This window comes from Notamacropus eugenii, chromosome 3 (assembly GCF_028372415.1).
Source record: "Notamacropus eugenii isolate mMacEug1 chromosome 3, mMacEug1.pri_v2, whole genome shotgun sequence".
Lineage (NCBI taxonomy): Eukaryota > Metazoa > Chordata > Mammalia > Diprotodontia > Macropodidae > Notamacropus > Notamacropus eugenii.
In genome coordinates this window covers 292,518,781-292,537,560 of record NC_092874.1, presented here as the reverse complement: position 1 = coordinate 292,537,560, position 18,780 = coordinate 292,518,781, and the positions used below count along the sequence as shown (strand labels likewise).

General features: G+C 46.5%; 1 protein-coding gene and 1 long non-coding RNA gene across 2 annotated transcripts; one reads left to right on the top strand and one right to left on the bottom strand.

Moving 5' to 3' along the window:
* Window positions 1-972: 972 nt before the first annotated feature.
* On the bottom strand, window positions 973-14,864 carry HMOX1 (heme oxygenase 1). The gene is given in 7 exon segments (XM_072655873.1): window positions 973-1,728; window positions 5,488-5,587; window positions 6,455-6,946; window positions 12,595-12,715; window positions 14,593-14,787; window positions 14,789-14,844; window positions 14,847-14,864. Coding segments are annotated over 7 exon segments (1,110 nt in total). The 3' UTR covers window positions 973-1,600.
* LOC140534638 (uncharacterized) lies at window positions 14,827-18,331 on the top strand. The gene is made up of 2 exons (XR_011977405.1): window positions 14,827-15,180; window positions 18,023-18,331. It is a non-coding gene; the product is annotated as an uncharacterized lncRNA (long non-coding RNA).
* Window positions 18,332-18,780: the final 449 nt, after the last annotated feature.

The following is an 18,780-nucleotide window of genomic DNA, read 5'->3' as shown; positions in this document are numbered from 1 at the left end:
CAACACATACCCCAAATAATCTCCATCCAAACCTTCCCAACATTTAATCATTCAGGCTCTGCTTGAAGACTTCCAGGTAGAGGAAGCCACCGTCCACCTCCAGAGACAGTCCATTCCACTCTGGGATGGCTCTAATTGTGAAGTAGTTGTTCCTGATCTCCTGCCTCAGTTGGCATCTTTGTGCCAAGCTTGTGCTCTGGGGCAAAGCAGAAGGGACCTAATCCCTCTTCACACAACAAATATTCAGATACTTAGTCACTTACTTATGCAGTCTCTCCCCAATCTTCTGTTCTCTAAATATCCCCAGTGAGAACAAGATGAGAACAGGGGTTTGAAAGCAATGTAGGGAATGTAGGGAGAAGTAAGGCTGGAAAGGATGTTGGTGAGAGATTGGAATGCCATGGTGAAGGAGGTTACAGGAGGCATTGGTGAGCCACCTGGAAAAAGGAGGATGATGGAGATGGACATGGAGATGGAGACAGCTTGAACAAGTGTCAGGGAGGGATTTGGTTGGGGGCACAGTCCGGAAGTCCAGGAGGTGCTTATAGTGTACAGGAGAGGCAAAGAGGTAACTCGCTGTGGAAAAAGCGTCGACTTTAAATGTGGAGGACCTGGATTCAAATCTCACCTCTGCCACTTATTATCTATGATTGTGGGAAAGTCACTTAAGCACTCTGGGCCTCAGTTTACTCAGCTGTAAAACGAGGGAGCAGTCTCCATGATCTCAAAAGTCCTGTCCAACTCTGACTTTACAATTCCAAGTCATTTCCTGCCATGCCTCAGTTTCCTCATCTTTAGAGTGAAATGATTGGCTCTGCATCTATGAAGGTGTGCTATGTGACTTGGGACCCAGCCCTTGGCCCAGCCTCTTGGAACTTGTCCCACAGTCCTCAGGGCTAAACAGGACACTGGAATTTGACCCTTCCCCAAGGCATGTGCACAATAAATCAAACTTCCAGGGGAGCCACGTAGTTAAAAAGTTAAGACAACACTGTTTATTGAAAGTATACACAGACAGGCTCAAGGACATAGACATTCGAACTGTGTTATTTAAAAACACACACACACATACAAACAAACACAAACACACCCCCAACAAAATGAGGCAAAACCCTTCCCCCTGACCCTGGGGAAAAGAAAAAAACCCCAAACATTGTGAAAACTGGACCAGACAAAATCCCACAGAAAACTGGCTTCTAACAAGATACAACATTCTGAAATGCAAAATCAAAAACCAGTCTACAGGCCAAAGGGAAAGTGGTCATCCTGGGTCAAACAGGGGAGCCTAGGAGGTGGCTTTGGCAGGTCATTTCTCAGGGCTGGAAGTTCCATCTCTTTGCGGGGTTCTTGGTAGGAACTGGGAGAGATTGCTACATCTGTGAGTGGCCCTGAGGACCACCCCTAAAATGTTCAAGTCCCTCAGGCCAGAGGTGCTTTGGGGCAGTGTGGGGCTTTCCTCCTTCCTTTCCAGTGAGGGGGAACCTGACCCACAATGACCCCAGAAGGCCCATCGAGTGAATTTTCATGGACTGGAAACAGTCTGTAGGCTCAGTAGGGGAGGCCACAAGAGGTCACCCCGGAAATGTCTTTTCTGCTTCATTCACATGGCATAGAACCCCACAGCCACAGTGGCCACTATGGAGAGGGTGAGGATCCAACGGAGGAAAGGCGAGTGGGAGAGGAGACTTTGCTGGGGCTTTGGGGCAGCGGTCTCTGTGGAAGTCAGGCCTATGAAGAGAAAAAATCTTAGAGTGAGAACATCATCAAATCCAATGTGGTACCTGCCCAAGCATCCACTTCTACAACGGCCTCAAAAAGTTGTTGTCCAGGTTCTACAGGAAGGCCTCCAGTGACCGGGAACCCATTACACCGGGGCACTAGATTCAACTCCTAGGCCCCCTAATGAGGGGCCTCATTAACCTGGGGTTGGTCCTTTATTCAATCAATCTATATCTGTTAAGTGCCTACTATGTGCCAGGCATTGTGCTAAGCCCTGAGTAGATAAAGAAGCAGAAGACAATCCCTGCCTTCAAGAAGCTTATCCTCACATACAAATATATACAAAGCAAGCCAGATACAGGTTAAATAGGAAATCATTAACAGATAGAAGGCACTGAAAGTAAGAGGGTTCATGGGTCAAGAAACTTGGGTTTTATTTTTAAATATTTTGAAAAGTGTATTTCAATAGAATTGATTTCCTTTGTCATCGGTCATTTATTAAGTACCTACTGTGTGTGCCAAACACATAGTAATGTTATGTTTTATTTTATGCCTCTAAATACTTTGGTCTTGGGGGGTGGGGGTGGTCTATGGCTTTCACTAGACTGACTGCAAAGGAGGACACAAAAAAGGCTAAGAAGCCTGGGCTAGGACATCTCTCCTCTGATACTACCTGTGTGAGCCTGGGCAAATCACTTAATCTCCCTCAACCTCAATTTCCTCACCTGTGAAATTAAAGAGATTAGACTAGATGGCCTCTGAAGTCCTTTCCTGGTTTCCCTTGAGGGCACAGAGTTCTAGGGGAAAGGCTTATGGGAAGGAGAGAAGCTCATGAAGTAGAAGGTGGCACCATAGTGGATAGAGCACCTGGCCTGGAGTCAGGAGGAGCTGAGTTCAAATCGGACCTCAGATTGTGTGAGCCTGGGCAAATCACCTAACCTTTTTTGCCTCAGTTTCCTCCTTTGTAAAATCAAGGGGCTTTGCTTGGCTGGCCTCCAAAGTCTCTGTCAGCTATATACTCCTGCATGCGAATAACATGTGGGTGACAGTAAGAGCTATGGTTTAGGGGTCAGAAGACAGAATCAACCCCAACTAGCCATGTGACTCTGGGCCCTTTGACAGAATCCAAACTTTACAGAACAAATCCTCTTAATAAAGGAATTGTTCTGTCAAACTTGGACTCAGTCAAAAGACCACACCTGATGTCCTAGAAGGCCACAGGTTCCCCACTCCTGCTCTAGGGGGCCTCCACTTCTAGGACTGAATTGAGTTTCATTTCTCTCCAATCGTTTTTATTTTTGTTTTCTCATTGCTTGCCACAATGCCTTGCACACAGCTGAAGCTTACTAAATGCTGGCTGTTTTGGTTTGGTGAGGCAGAGAATGGGCAGGCTCTCTTAGAAGGTCTTTCCAGTTTCTTGGGTCCCAGATGGATGGGCTCCTCGCTCCCCAAAGGTTCAGAAGTCCTTTGGTCCCTGTCCTGTGAATCAGGACTGAATTACCCTGGGGAAATTGGAAAGCAGGTACAGGAAGGGATGATCCACATTCCTCAATGGGGCAGGCAGAGAGTCAACAAGCATTTATTAAGTGTTTACTTTGTGTCAGGCACAGAGAGCACAAAGAAAGGGAAAGACAGCCTCACTCCTTGCTTTGAAGGTCCCTCCATTCCAAAGGAGGTACAACATGGAAGTAACCACAAGATAGAGAATCTCAGGAAGGTCCTCTGAGAGACGAGCCTAAGTCTAGGACTCTACAGAGCTTGAAGAGTCCTTGGTGGCCTCATCAACTCCTTTTTATAGATGGGGAAACTGAGGCCCAGGGAAATTAAATGACTTGCTCATTATCACAAAAGTAGTTAAGTCTCTTAGGTAGGATTTGAACCCAGGTCCTTTGGCTCTAGAGTCAGGGCTCTTTCCACTCTACCACACTGCCTCTAAGAATAGGGCTTTTTTTTCTAACTAGTACACTGCTTCTCTCAAGTGACAATTGGATGCCCAGGGAAGGGTAGCTCTGAAGGGACAGGATCAGCAAACACCTCTGGGGTTCGTTGACCCTGTGCACCAAGAGAGGAACCTTCCCTTGATGACGAAGCTTTCTGCCGCCTCCCCAGCCACTGCTTCTTCCTCTGGGCCCTAGAATCTCCCCTTGTGGCCAATCCCCAAAGCCTCTCTGGCTGATGTCTCATCATCTCCTAGATCACACAATACACAGCCAAGACGCAAATCGGGCAGGACATTGAGTCATGGTCAGAGGAAGAGGGTAATGGGAAGGGAAAAACATGTGGCCCCAAGAGCAAATAAAAAGTTTATGAAGCTCACAAAAGACAGAGTCAGTGATGCCACTGGGAAGCTGAGGGAATAGTGAGGTCACAGGATTGACAGATGGAAAGGACTTTGGAAGTCAGATACCAACTAAATCACTTTATAGATAAGAGAACTGAGATTTCTTGGGGGGATCTGTCTAAGGCAAGGGTGGGAAGACTGTAGCCTAGAGGCCACATGAAGCCCTTTAGGTCCTCAAGTGCAGCCTTTTGACTGAATCCAAACATCACAGAACAAATCCCTTTCATATAAGGGTTTGTTCTGTCAAACTTGGGACTCAGTCCAAAGGCCACACCAAGGACCTAAAAGGCCACACCCAGGTCTCTGAGGTCCTATGGAGCTCCAGTTATGATTCTAATTCAAGTGAGGAAAAGTAGTAAGGCTCAGACAGGTTATGCAGAAAAGAAATGGCAGATAGATAACAGATGTTTCTGACTCTCCTTTGAGTATAAACTCCTTGAGGGCAGGGATTGTCTTTGATCTTGGATCTCCAGTGCTTTACACTGGCTCAGGTGGGTACTTAATTATTGTTCATCGCTGGATCATTACTGATCAGCTTTCAGTCCAGGACTGCTTTAAGTTATTAAAATGGGAAATGTCAGCCACAGGAGGGCAAGGAATTAACTGAAGTATATGAATTCTCTCTGCTCTCAAGCTGTAAGCTCTTTCAGGATGGGTATCCCCTGGCTCACTCATCATTGTATTTCCAGGCACTCTAGTGCCTCAGCTTTTCACCAAGTAGATGCTAATGAAATCTCAGATTCTTGGAGTCAGAAGGCTCCCTGGCTCCCTAGGAAGGCCACCTCCTATCCAAGCAGGAATCATCTTGACAGCATCCCCTACAGGTGGTCATCCAGCCTCAGCATAATGGGAAAGGCCTCGAGTAATAGGAAACCCAAACTGTCATGGCGGCCCATTCCACTGTAGATTAGCTCAAACTGTTAAAATAACAATAATGATAGCATTTAGATGGGACTTTAAGGCTTGCAAAGTATTTTACAAATATTATCTCATTTGATCTTCACAATAACCCTCGAGGAGAGGTATTGTTATGATTCCTGTTACAGCTGAGGAAACTGAGGCAAGGAGTATGAAGAGACTTGCCCATGGTCACACAGCTAGTTGATATCTGAGGCTAGATTTGAACTTAGGTCTTCCTGACTCCAGGCCAGTGCTCTGTCCACTAATCCACCTTTGGAAATTGTGCCTCATGTGAAGCAGAAGTCTGCCTCCCTCTAAGATCCCTCTCACTGCTCCCAGGTCTGTCCTGAGGCCAAGCAGATGAAGAGTAACATTTGTGGCATAGATGACTACGTAAGTGAATGAGAAGGGAACATTCATTCTTACTGACCTGATACCCTGACATACCCATTTTCCAGTTTCACTCAGGAAACTTGGTGGATAGTGGAGAAATGGCTAGAGAAGAACACTGGTTCTAAGGTTCTCACCTTGTCCTTTGTTGCCAGGCCTTTTCCGAAGTTCCTGCTTCCCAGAAACGTTTCCGTTCTCCAGGTTCTTGGACAACAGCTCCTGCAGCTCCTCAAACATCTAAGGACCAAAGAGCACATGCCCCTATATCAGAAGGTGCCTAAACAAGATGGCACCATGAGCCAAAGGAGAGCCCATCCCTCTTGACCTCTCACTCAAACGGGGCTTTCTTTAGCCCCATCTCCCACTGCATTCTTAAAGACCACCCTCTCCCCAATCTGGCCTCTGGTTCTCTTTCTCTGGCAATGTCTCTAATGCGCAAGTGACAACTCTGGGACCACTCGTCCCTTCCTGTGAGTCAGAGGCTCTCTTCTACCAAAGAAAGAGGGGATAAAGACCAGAGCAATGGTAAGAGTCGGGATATAGTGAGAACTTCCATCAAAAAGCTTTTTGTTCTTAAGAAGAGTGAGGGATGCTCCCCATGGCCAACTTATGGGTGGACTTGGATGACAGCTACATGAGATAGATGGGCCTCCATGTACATCAGGGGAGGGAACACCTACTCTAGTGGGATCATAGAGCCATTGTGAGACTGTCTGGAGATAAGAAGACTCTTAGAATGCTGAGTCTTAGAAGGGCCTTAGGAGGCTTGATCTGACCTGACATCCAGCCCGTGCTTCACCTGCTATTCAATGGTCCAGGAATCTCTCTACCTATACTACCTTGCCATCTCCCTATCTCTCTACCCAGGCCAGCTCCTTCTGCACCAGGCCTTCAGAATCCATGCCTATAGCTCCTAGGAATGTTAACACACATTTCTGAAAGACATTGCTTGATTGGTGAATGAGCCAAGTCAACAAGCATTTATTAAGCTCCAACTGGTTGACAAGACCTGTGACTTGAAGTTCACCTCACCTACCCTATTTAGCCAGCTCCAGCCCAGACAGACTTGCTGTCCAGGCTCTGCATGGGCCAGGGACAGCTCACCTGGATGTTCAAGAGGAAGGATGTCTGTGCTTCCTCCACCACCTTCTTCTTGGTGTCTGGGCTCATCTCGATGGCATTCATTCGGGAACGGTAAAGCTGCTTGAATTTGGTGGCATTGGCAATGGCTGGGAAACTGAAGAAAGCCACTCCTTCCCCTGTGCTGGGGAGCCCCAGGGACTTCTGGGCAATCTTCTTTAGAATCTGACCCCCAGAGAGGTCCCCTAGGTACCTCGTGTAGGCATGGGCCACCAGCAGCTCAGGCTCAGCGTGGCCTATCTCACGGAGCCGATTCACATACTTCTCCGTGGCTGCCGTGTAAGGGATTTCCTTCCTCCACTGGGGGCCGTACCAGAACTCCATGTCCTGCTCCAGGGCAGGCATGCGGTTCAACTCTTCAGGAAAGTAGATGGGGGTGAGGGCAGGGTGGGTCTTGTTCTGCTCCAGTTCCTCTTCCAAGGCCAAATAGATGTGATACAGAGAAGACATCACCATCTGAAACCAAGCAGTTAATCATTAACACATGTCTGAGCTGGTCATCAGAAGAGAGGAGAGTCAATCAATCAACATTCATTAAGTACCTACTAAGTGCTGAGCCCCTGGCTATACAAGGGGAGGCTCCCTCAAGGAGTTTACCCCCTCTTGGAAACAATAGCAAACAAATACAAAGCAATCTACAGACAGGATAAACAGGAAATGGAAAACACTGGAATTCAGAAGACTTCTGGTCAAAGAAGGGTCCACACAGAAGACCAGGTCAACAGCTTCCTGAGCTCCACTTGTGGCCTTCCCTGTGCTAGGCACAGTAGGAGGATAAGACCCAGTGCCTGCTCCCAAGGAGCTTACACTCCAGGTAAGAAGATGAGACCAATGAGCAACAAGTGTCCTAGCCTAATGGAAATACCATAGGATTTGCAGTCAGGAACTGGGTTCTGATCTTGCTTCTGTGTGACTATATGAATGGGTCACTTAACCTTTCTGAAAAAAGGCCCAGGTCAGAGAGATCCAGCCCTAGAAGCATTCTGGAGTTGGAGTCAGAGTTCTCTGCCATTTAATAGGCAGTATGACCTTGAAGAAGACCTTTATTTCTTCTCTAAGCCTCAGTTTCCTCATCTGTAAAAAGAGGACTCTAAGGTCCCTTCCAGGCAGAGTGGATCAAGAGCTCGCCTCAGAATCAGGACAGCCCAGGTTCCAGATCAGCCTCTGATATGGACTGGCTATTCGGTTCTCCCTGTGACTCCTCCAAGCTTTGGTTTCTTGCTCTGTAAAATGAATAGACTGCACTAGCTTCCTTTAAGGTCCCTTCTAGTTCTATTCTACATTTGTCTTTGGGATTGGGGGCCAGAAGAGAGGAAAGTATTGCAATGTATTTGGGGGAGGGAAGAAAGAAAGGATATTGTGAGTGAAAATAACGACATGGACTCCAGTAAGTTTGGTAAGAGGCAAGGCTGTAGATGTTGGGTGGGACCACATTATAAGAGAATGTGATGATAAATTTGGAGAACCCCAGAACCTCCAAGCTGAAGAGGTGGAGGATGGAACCTCCCAAACCATCCAGTCCAATCTCTACCTGGGTAGGGATGCCCTATTCACCATCCTTGAATTAAAGACTTCAAGGGATAGGCAACTCATTACCTGTCAAGGTAGCCCACTCCTTAGGAACTTTTTCCCTAGGAGTAAATCTACCCCCCTCCAACTTTTGCCCATTGCTCCCAATTCTGCCCTCAGGGCCCATATAGGCCAAAGGCAAATTCCTGAGCAAGTGTAACCACAATTTACACAATTATTTGATGCCCTATTTCTCTTCTCCTGGAGAATTACAATGGCTGGTTTTTACAGAGCCCTTTGTCCAAAGTGACTTCACTCATTTGATTCACTAACCAAAGCCAAGAGATAGTGCCCATTTTACAAATGGGGCAAACTGAGGCTCAGAGAGAAGAAATTGACTTTCCCAGGATCATGTATCAAAGAAGAGGCAGAGCTCAAACTTGAACCCTGGGCTCTTTATACATCACTGTCAAGGCCAGCTCTTCATTGGCCAGTGCGCCCTGCCTCTTTTTCCTCCTTGGGTCCCCACTCAGGATGACTTCCCTGGTTTCTCAAATGTCCCACGGGTAGGCAGGAGGAAGGTCTAGCTTTGTAGGTAATATGGTTTTATTAATGGAAGCATCAAGCAAAAAGATCCATTGCCATCTGTCTTGTCTCTGTCCCTTAAGGACCACGAGTCCCTCCCATCTGCCTTGAAGCTTGGCCCCTTCCCCCATATGTACCCTTCCCTTGCCCTGCTCCCACACAGCAGGGGGCTGCCTGACCCTTTCTGTATGCTCTGGCTTAGTACACTACTTGGCACACAGTACAGACTTAATAATAATTGATTTTTTTACTTAACTTGTCATTCATTCATTAACTCTAGTCACCCATTAGCCACTTGGGTGAAAAGTGAAGAGGGGAACAGAGTGGAAGCTAATGACTGAGGAGCTGGCATTTTTGTAAATTCCAAGGAGGCAGCCTGCATGCTAGAAAACTGGACTTGGGATTCAGGAAAAGCAGGGTCCAAATCCTCCCCCTGATGCTTAGGTGACCCTGCACAGCATAATCTCATCGCATTTCTGTTTCCTGATCTATAAAATAAAGACGAGACTAACCAGGAGTACCTTAATTCACAAGATTTTGGTAAGGCTCTGATAATAGCGATTCAGTTAATATGCCGTTATTAAGTGTTGGCTGTATACAAAGTTCCGTCATACACATCTTAGATAAGACAAAGTTTCAGTCCTTATAGTGCTTGCACCTCTCTGTGACTCAGTTGTGCAAAAATGAGGGGGCAGACTAGAGGTTTTCCAAGGTTCTGACCAGCTTTGAAGTCTACTTTGCCACTTAGTTCCTGTGTGACTGTGGGCAGGCCACTTAAAATCTGAATCTCAGTTTCCTCATCTGTAAAATAAGGGAGGTTTACCAGATGATCTCTAGGATGCCTCCCAGCTTAAATCTTATGACTCTTTTTCTAAGGTCTTTTTTAACTGTCTCACTGTCTTATTCAATGAAATTTCCAGGAGTTAAAAAAGGGGAAAAAACCCAACAAAGTGATGGGGCAGTGGTTCTTTGGCCCCAGACTCAACTCAGTGATCAAGACAAAGTCCAAGCTGGTGGGGCCATCCATTCCAGCCATAATTTAGCTGGGCAAATCCAAGCCTACACAAATGGTTGGGTCCAGGCTAGTTCTCCCTTCCCTGCCCTAAAGCACTCAAGTCAACAATTCTAGCCAATAGCATTTATTAAGCACCTTCTGTATGTCAGGCATTTATGTTCTGGGAACACAAATGCAAACCAAAGAGGATAGCCTTCTTTGGAGAGTGGCAGAACCTCTCATGGGCAGTGTGAGGGGGAGTTACCCGGCTGCTCAGGGATAGGGACAAATCCATAGTCAAGAGCAAAGGAGTGGGATGGGCCTTCACCTCATCATGGCACCAAGTAATCAGGGGACGTTGGGCAAGTCCCCTTCCACTCTCTGGGCCTTGGTTTGCCCATCTTTAAATCAAGATGGGGTTTGGTTGGACCAGGGGATTTAAGGCCCTTTTGGAACCTAAAACGTGGTCAAATGATTTAGTCCCCAGTCTAGACTTTCATGAGCTTTCTTAAGAACCTAGCCTGAGTTAGTTAACCCCATCTCGCAGAGCTGTTAGCATTTCTGGAGTGCTTTAAGGCTTACTAATAATTATTACTCAACATTTACATAGCTCTCTAATGCAAAACAACCCTGTATGGCAGGTACTGGGTTACCACCCATTCTTTAGATGAAAGAACTTAAAGTTTGGAGAGGATGAGCGTTAGGGTCAGCGCCAGCATGAATTGAGGGTTCAGGTTAGTGAGCTGGTGGCTGAGGCAGGTTGGGACTCCAGCCTTTTCACCATTACATCATACAGCAGGCGACCTCCTCTGTGTATCCCAGTTCAGTTTACAAGGCATTTTTCTCACCTCTGTGGGGGTGCCCTTTTAACTGAGGCTCAGAGAGATGAAGGGAGTCACCCAGGGAGTAAATAACAGCCTTCTTGCCACAATAATAAGAATGGCAAGTGTAGCTTACATTTATGTGGGCTCTAAAGTTTCCAAAGCACAGGGTCATCCTTCTGGAGCTGGAACAGACCTTGAAGGTCACCTAGTCTAACTTCCACAATTTACAGCCAGGGAAACTGAGAACCAAGGAGGTGAACTGACTTCCCCGAGTCACACGGAGATGGTTTCATTCATTGTACTGTACCCCCAAGTGCGTAGCACAGTACCTGGCACATAGTAGGTATTCAAGAAATGTTTGTGGATTAAAAGTGTCAGAGTCAGCACTTGAACCAGGGTCTTTCCCCTAGTCTCTGACAAAGAGGCAGCCATTCTTGCCAAAGCCAACTCCTCTGCATGGGCCCTTGATCTCATTAGTTCCCATCTTCTCCAGCAGATTCCATCTGTACTTATCACGCCTGTTTAGAATCTCTAACATTTTCTGTCAGATGATCTCTGCCCTACTGTTTTCAAACATGTCCAAGTCTCCCTCATCCTTTAAAAAACAAGACAAAAAACTTCACTAGGCCTTATCGTACCATCAAAGTGTCATCCTATATCTGTCCTCTCCTTGGTGCCAAACATCTTGAAAAAAGTTGTCTATACCTGCTTCCTTCCTTCTTCTCTTCTCACTCCTCAACCCTTTGCAATCTGTCTTCTGACCTCCTCACTCAACTAAAACCACTTTCTCCAAAGTCAGCAATTATTTCTGGATTGCCATATCTGACAGTCTTTTCTCTGCCTTCTTCCTTCTTTTCATCCATGCTGTGTTTCATGCTGTAGACCACCCTCCTCCTGAACATTCTTTCCTCTGAGGTTTTGTGACCCCACTCTTTCCCAAATCTTCTCCCACCTGCGTGACCCTTCTTTCTCAACTTATCATCCACACCCCACCCCTTAACTGTGGGTATTCCCCAAGTCCCTGTCATAAGTCCACTTTTTCTCCCACTATCTTCTCAGTAAATGTATCCAGTTCCTTGGATTTAACTATCACCTCTCTGCCAAGGACTCCCACCTCTATATATCCAGCCTCAGTCTCTCCCCTGAGACTCCCTCTTCTTGCACAACCATTGCCTATTAGTCATTTTAAATAGGATGCCCCAAACCAAACTCATTCTCTTTCACCCTAAAGCCTTCTCTCCTCCAGACTTCCTTATTTTTTCAAAGGTGCCATGGTCTTTCCAGTCTTCCAGGACCGTACTAGAGTCCTCATTCTTCCTTATCCCATATACCTCACAACACATTGTTGTGGTTTCAAATCTTGTGGTTTCTACCTTTGTAACATTTCTCATATTCAAACCCTTCTCTCAGCTTACATGGCCTCCCCTTGGTTCAGGCTCTTACCACCTCCTGTCTAGATTATTTTAAATTTCCTAACTAAAGTGGTCTTCCCCAAATGCAGATCTGACATTTCTCTATTCAACCAACTCCAGTGGCTCCCTATGTCTCTAAGATAAAAATTAAACTTCTGTTTTTATCTTTGAAAGCCTAACCTCAATCTGTTGCTTCCCTTCCTCTCATTCTCTGACCCAGCCAACTGACCCTCTCTTTATCCCTCCTCTTCAATCACAACACTCCATCCCCAGTGCCTGCCACACAATTGATGATTAACAAATACTTCTAGATTAGCTGTCTGATTCTTTGTCTTTTCCTTCCTAGTGCCTGGCACACAGTAGGTGATTAATAAAGACATGTTGATTCATTAACTGATTCTTTATCTTTAGATCCCTAGTGCCTAGTATACATAGTGCTTGGCACACAGTTGGTGATTAAGAAATACTTGCTGATCGGCTGATTCTTTGTCTTTGTATCCCCAGAGTGTGGCACACAGTAGGTGATTAATCAATGTGTTGATGCATTAAATGATTCTTTATCTCTGCACCCTTAGCGGCTAGCACAGAGTTGGCACTTGATGCATACTTGTTGATTAAAGAAGTCACATAGCTGATTAAGTGTCAGCCAGTTCATGTTACTCAGCAAGGCCTCAGTCATCTCTTTAAGTTACACCCAGACCTCACCTGCCTTAGGTCCACACTCACCACATACCCCCACCAAACCCCAGTTCCCTGTTCATACCAGGTGTCCCACCATACCTTGAAGCCTTCCCGGGGCACCTGCCCCTTCTGGAAATTCTTCAGGAATTCCACATTCTCAGCCTGGGTGTGAACCTCCTTTGTGGCTTCTTTCAGGGCCTCTGACAAATCCTGAGGCATGCTGGGAAAAGAAGGCCAAGGAATCATATTGTTACTGGGGCTCCCACAAAAGAACACCCACATTCTTCCTGTACTTCTCTTGTGAGGTGGCCTCCAGCGGGCACCCATCCTGCCTTCCAGGTGGCTGCCAGCAGGAAGGCAACCTCACCGGGGGTCACCCAGACCACAGACAGAAGCATCACTGGACTTCCTAGTGAATATTCATTTCTAAATACAATGTCATTTTTTAAAATGCCCATACTCCCCAAAATGGAAGAAAACGTTTTTCTCTACCTAAGAGGAAGTTGGCAAAGTGAATAGAATGCCCAGGTTGGGGTCAGCAGCACCTGAGTTCAAGTCCATTGCAAGCAGACGAGTAGACCAAGTCAGGAGAAGACCTACTAAATCAGTGCAGGGAGCTTACTGGCCATTTAAAGAGCAGAATTATTCTTCCATGGTTTTGCATATCTACACTATTCACATTCTCAGTAGTGGGTAAGGGGTGGGGTTCATGTCCACCAGCTAGAATATATTAGAGAGAGATAGCACCAGGTAGTGCAGGGATGGTGAACCTGCCACCCAGGTCTAGTGGGTAAAGACAGCCAGAAAGATGGAAAGACCGGGAGGTCAAGTTCTGCCTGGGGCACAGACCGACTGGGTGACTCTAGCTAAGTAGCTTAACTGCTCAGGGCCCCAGGCAACAGTCTCTAAGAAGCCAAGCTATCATCTTAGGTATCAGTGTAGATAAGAGACAGACAAAGACATATATATCTATATACACAGAGAGACATACACATTTAAATATTATATGGACGCCATGCTTTCTTCTAATACAGATTGATTAAATCAAATTAATTTAAGAGAAATAAAAAGACTATTGAAATTAGCTATGGGTGTCTCCTTTTCCTTATAGCCATGAAATCCCCCGTCCAGACATCTAGACCCCATCCCATGTCTATTAAAGCCATAGCACTGAGCAGTGAAAAGAACCCTGGAACACAGATCTGAGTTCAAATCTTGGCTGTTGATGACTTTGAGGCGATTGACTTGTGATTTGTCTGAAGTCATTCTGCTAGGAAGTATCAGTCAGAATTTGAATGAGGGGCCCACAGGAGGTCCTGTGCCACAAGGTGGGCTTCCCACAGACCAAGTTCCATCCTGACAGTGCCTGCTTTCCAATAAGGAGATGTCTCAGGAGAGAGCTCTAGAACCAGGGTCATGTCTAGAGCTTCCTCCAAAAGTAGGTAACCAGGACCTTTCTGGATATGAGGAAGCTTTTCCCACTACACCACACTGCCTACACTTTCCTATATGGGGAAACTGAGGAAACCCAGAATGCTGAAGTCAAGTGTAATGCAAGGGTGCCCCACATCCCAGCATCCTTCCCTACCATTCAAACCAGTTTGGTTTTCCCATGAGAGTGATTGGGGAGGGGCTGGGCATCACCTCCCCACCATCAGGAAAAGGGGAACAGCCAAAGGAAACTGGGAGTGTGGGGAGGGGGGTCCAGAACAGCCCCAAACTCCAGGCATCACAGAGTTAGAGTCGTCGAGTCTCTCCCATTCACAATTAATATCTGAGGAAACTTCGTAATGGGGGAAGTAATAGTCCAATGCCACACTGCGGGTAATGACATTTTGGATCGTCGAGTCCTTAGATTCCAAATCTGGAATTAAAGTGGGGAAGAGGAGAGAGAAAGCGGGTGGCCGGAGGGGCACAGAGATGGAAGGGAGCTCATGGCCTCGAATTCCTCCCACCCCCGTTTTACAGACTGGAAAACTGAGGCCCGGAGGGTGAGTGGCAGAGGCGGGATTCGAAACGGCCAGTGCTCTCTCCCCTGCGTCCCGCTGCCCGCCTGAACTCGGACTCCGGCCCGGGCGTCCCCGTTCCCTTCCTCACCTGTCCAGCTGCTCCGCCTTGCCAACTTCCATGACGATCTGCTCTTTCTTTGCTCTCCTCTCGCGGCTCTGTCTGCGCTTGCCTTGGCCCGGAGTGCTCAAAGTCCCGGTAGCAGAAGCGCAGTGGACGGAGTTGGTTTGGGGCACTGCCCCACGGCCAGCTTTAATACTCTGTTGGGGTGTGGGAGGGAGGGGGAGTGTCACGTGGGAAATAGCTGAAGCCCTCCCCCCGGCTGATTGCGACACTGCCTCTCCCGGGACCAGTGCAAACATCTGGCCTCCCTCTTCACTACGCCCCCCCAACCCCCGCGCCTCCCGGACCCCAGCCCAGAAGGACAATGGAAGTGGGGAGCCAGTGAACCCGGAGGCCTAGGATATCCTCCCGGACAAAGCGACAAAACGCAGCCACAGGATGTGCTTTCAAAACAAAAGAAACCCCACCAAACTGGGACGGAAGCGCGAGCTGGCTTTGCTCTAGGGCACTGATAACCCGAGAACCTCGCGGCAGAAGCTGGGAGCTGGTCAGGCTGGCCCCCAGCCGCCCGTAAACTGAGTCCCCGCTAAAGCAGTTTACTCGAATAGGAATTAGGTGGGTTCTTGTTTGTTCCCTGAAGGCAGATCCTGCACCTTTCTAGGTGAAAAGGCTAGCTGCTAATTAGAGAGGTCCCAAAAGTAACCTTGTTGGTTAGGAGTCTCCCCAATACTGGAGGAAGTCAGCAAGCAGAGGCGAGATGGGGCCACTTTTGGGGGATGCTTAGAAGCCCTGCTTGTTCCGGGAGGGGTCAGACTAGAGGCAGTGTGGTCCATGAATAAGTATTAAGGGCTTATTGAGAAGGGAGGAAAGAAGCAAGCATTTATTATGCAACTACTGTGTGCCAAAGTACTAAGTGCTTTATAATCTTTTCAACAACACCACCCATTTTACGGTTGAGGAAACTGAGGCTGGTAGGGTTTAAGTGACTTGCCCAGGGTCATAGCTAGTGTCCCTGCCAGATTTGATTTTTCTAGACAAAGGGCAGGATACAAAAAAAGAGGGGATGGGGTTAGAAAGCATTGCCCTCAAGGAGATCTTATTCTAAGGTGAGAGACAATGGCCAATCCGAGTCACCAATACTCATCTTCCAGAGTTCAAATCCAGTCTCAAACACTTACTAGCTGTGTGACCCTGGGCAAGTCGCTTCACTCTGTTTGCCTCAGTTTCCTCATCTGTCAGATGAGCTGGAGAAGAAAATGCCAAATCATTCCAGTATCTTTGCTAAGAAAACCTCAAAATGATGTCAGGAAGAGTTGTACATGACTGAACAACAACAGTCTGGAAAAGGAGACACTAGCAGCTGGGATAAGACCAGGAAAGATTTTCTACAGACGATGGGATTTAAGGTATCTCAAAGGAAGCCAAAAGGTAAAGACAAAGAGGGAGGGCATTCTGAGCAGAGGCATGGAGGTAGGAAATGGTATTTTGTTCAGAAAATTTCAAGGAGGCTGTGTCACTGGAGAGTAGAGTACATGAAGGGGAGGCTGGAAAGTTTGGAAGTACTTTCACAGACCAAGAAGGTTTTATAATTGATTCCGGAGGTAAAGGAGACACTGGAATTGAGTGTGGGGGGAGAGAATAGGGGAGGGGTGATGACATGGTCACATCACACAAAGAACAGTCATTTGAATACTAATTCTGCTACTTTATAGCTTTGAAGAGGGACATGCCTGATCGGAGAGAGAGCCTGAGCTTCTGTGGTGTTTGGGGTCCCCATGTTTGCATTAGCTCCATGATTCTGAGATCCATTGCTGGGGAGGAGTTTGGGGGGGGGGGGTTCAGTAAAGTAGCACCTAGAAATCTCCATCACTACCTGTTTATTTCCTGCCTGGGGCTCCTTTAGTGTGACTCCACCCAAGGAGCTCCATCATGTCTCTAAGCCTCAGCTTTTATACCTATAAAATGGGCTGGAAGCTCAGAATACTCCTCCCCTCCCCTTCATTGTTTGCACAATGAGATGAGTTCGTGGAACCTTCCGGGTTTTAACCCTCCCCTTCAGTAACTTTCCTAGCCAGAGGAGGGTACTTCCAGTGAAAATATCCCTTGCTCTGATTTCTTCACTGAAAAATCAGAGTGAGAATTAGAAGAAAGAAACTTTAGGGCTCATATAGTGTTAGTTCCTTCTTTTACAGATGAGGAAACTGAGGCCCAGGGATTAAATGACTTGGCCAAGGTCATGCAGCTAGTAATTGATTGAGCTAGGATTTGAATCCTGATCTGTTGGGTCCAGATTCATCATTCTTTGTACCTCAAGATAAAGACAGAAGCAGTTTACCCTCATTTCTGCTCATCAAGCAGAAATCATAATTTGACCCAGAATGGATTTATTTTCTTTATTGACCCACTGAGTTGCCAAAAAGAGAAATGTCCTATGTGATTTGTAGCTTAAAGAATAAGAAGCATTTCTCTTGGAGAAGAGAAGGCTGAGTGTGGACAACTGGATAACAGTATCCATTAATGGTGTAGGCCATGATCTAGGTAAGAAGGTTGCTGTGAGTCCTTTTGATGAGGTTTGAAGGGAGGAGAGTTCAGGGACCCCTTGAGGACTGAAGTACAGGAGAGGGTCATCTGGAATGAATTCACGGACTCAAGCAATCTTTAAGACAAGTTAGCATGGGTTTATTATTATGCTAATTATAGCGGGCAAAACTGCTTAAGAAACTTACATCTTCACAGGAATGATGCTAAAGCTTATCCAGGAAAAAGTAGTGGATAATGTGCCAGATATGCTAATTAGGTGATAGCCTACCTCATCACTTTCAGTGGTGTCATCTGGGGTTTTCTTGGCAAAGGTACTGGAGTGGTTTGCCATTTGCTTCTCCAGCTCATTTTCCAGATGAGGAAACTAAGGCAAAAAGGGTGAAGTGATAAATCCAGGGTCACACAGTAAGTATCTGAGGCAGGATCTGAACTCATGAAGATTTGTCTTCCTGATTCCAAGCCCAGCTCTCTATCTATTGCACCATCAAGCATTTGGATCTGAATTGTCAGAATCCACATCTTAACATTCTTTCCACTGTGTACCACCACTATGATACAAGCAGTAGGACTTGTTCTCTGACCTCAAGGAGTTTACATCTTAATTGGGACTTGAAGTATGAGCACAAAGAGAGTTCTCATCTACAATCCTAATGAAAGGGCACAGTTATTCTGGAAAGATCTATGTAGTTAAAAGAGGCCTCAGATGCCAGGGTTTACAACAACCCACAGGACTAGTCTAATCCAGATTTCAGGAGGACTGGGACCCTGGGGGGTTTGGTAAGAGTAAGTAGAAAGTGGGAACAAGGGTATTGGTAAGGACCCTGGGGCAGCTACAGAGATCAGCTTCATGAATGTTTCTGGCTGCTGATTCAGATAACTACCTTCTGACTTCCCTTATTTCTCTCACACCAACCAGAATGTTCCAGAAGTCACCCCCTCCTCTCCTCTTTCAGACCTGCCTTTACTTGGGAACATGAAGAGAGGTGAACATGAGAGATCATGAATGCCATACTGGGACCTGGGAGTCCTGGCCAGGCTAGCCTTGGCTGTGCCAATGTTTGACCTTGACTGAATTACTGGAATCTCCCTTACTATATAAAGAACTTTGTGAACCTTAAAGTTCTATATGAGCTCTATATAAATCCTCCAGTGTCATGGAGGCCCCTACTAGTTTTGACATTTTTGTTCTTTAAAAATTTTTAAAATAAAACTTTGTATGCATATATTTCATTTTACATAACCCATATTTCCACCTGTATTCCTCCCCATCACCTCAGATAGCTATCCCCTATTTTTAATTTTTTAAATTTTGTTAGTCTATCTTGCCCAGTAACCCTGCATCATTGAGCATATTTTTAAAAAGAAAAAGAAAAATGAGACTTCAATATTTACATGGATAGTATGGCAAAACAAATTCCCACATAGACCCTGTCCCAAACGATATGACTTATCCTGTTCTCCAGCCCCTCCCAGCTCTGACATTCCTTGTTCTGAGCTCCCTGCCAGCTCTGACATTCCCTGTCCTAAGCTCCCTCCCAGCTTTGGCATCCCCTGTTCTAAGGCCCCTCCAAGCTCTTACATCCCTTGTTCTAAGGACCCTCCTGTCTCTGATTTTCTATAATTCTCAGCTATTGTCCTCAAGATGTGATTGTGAGATCACCAAGTTTTGTCTCT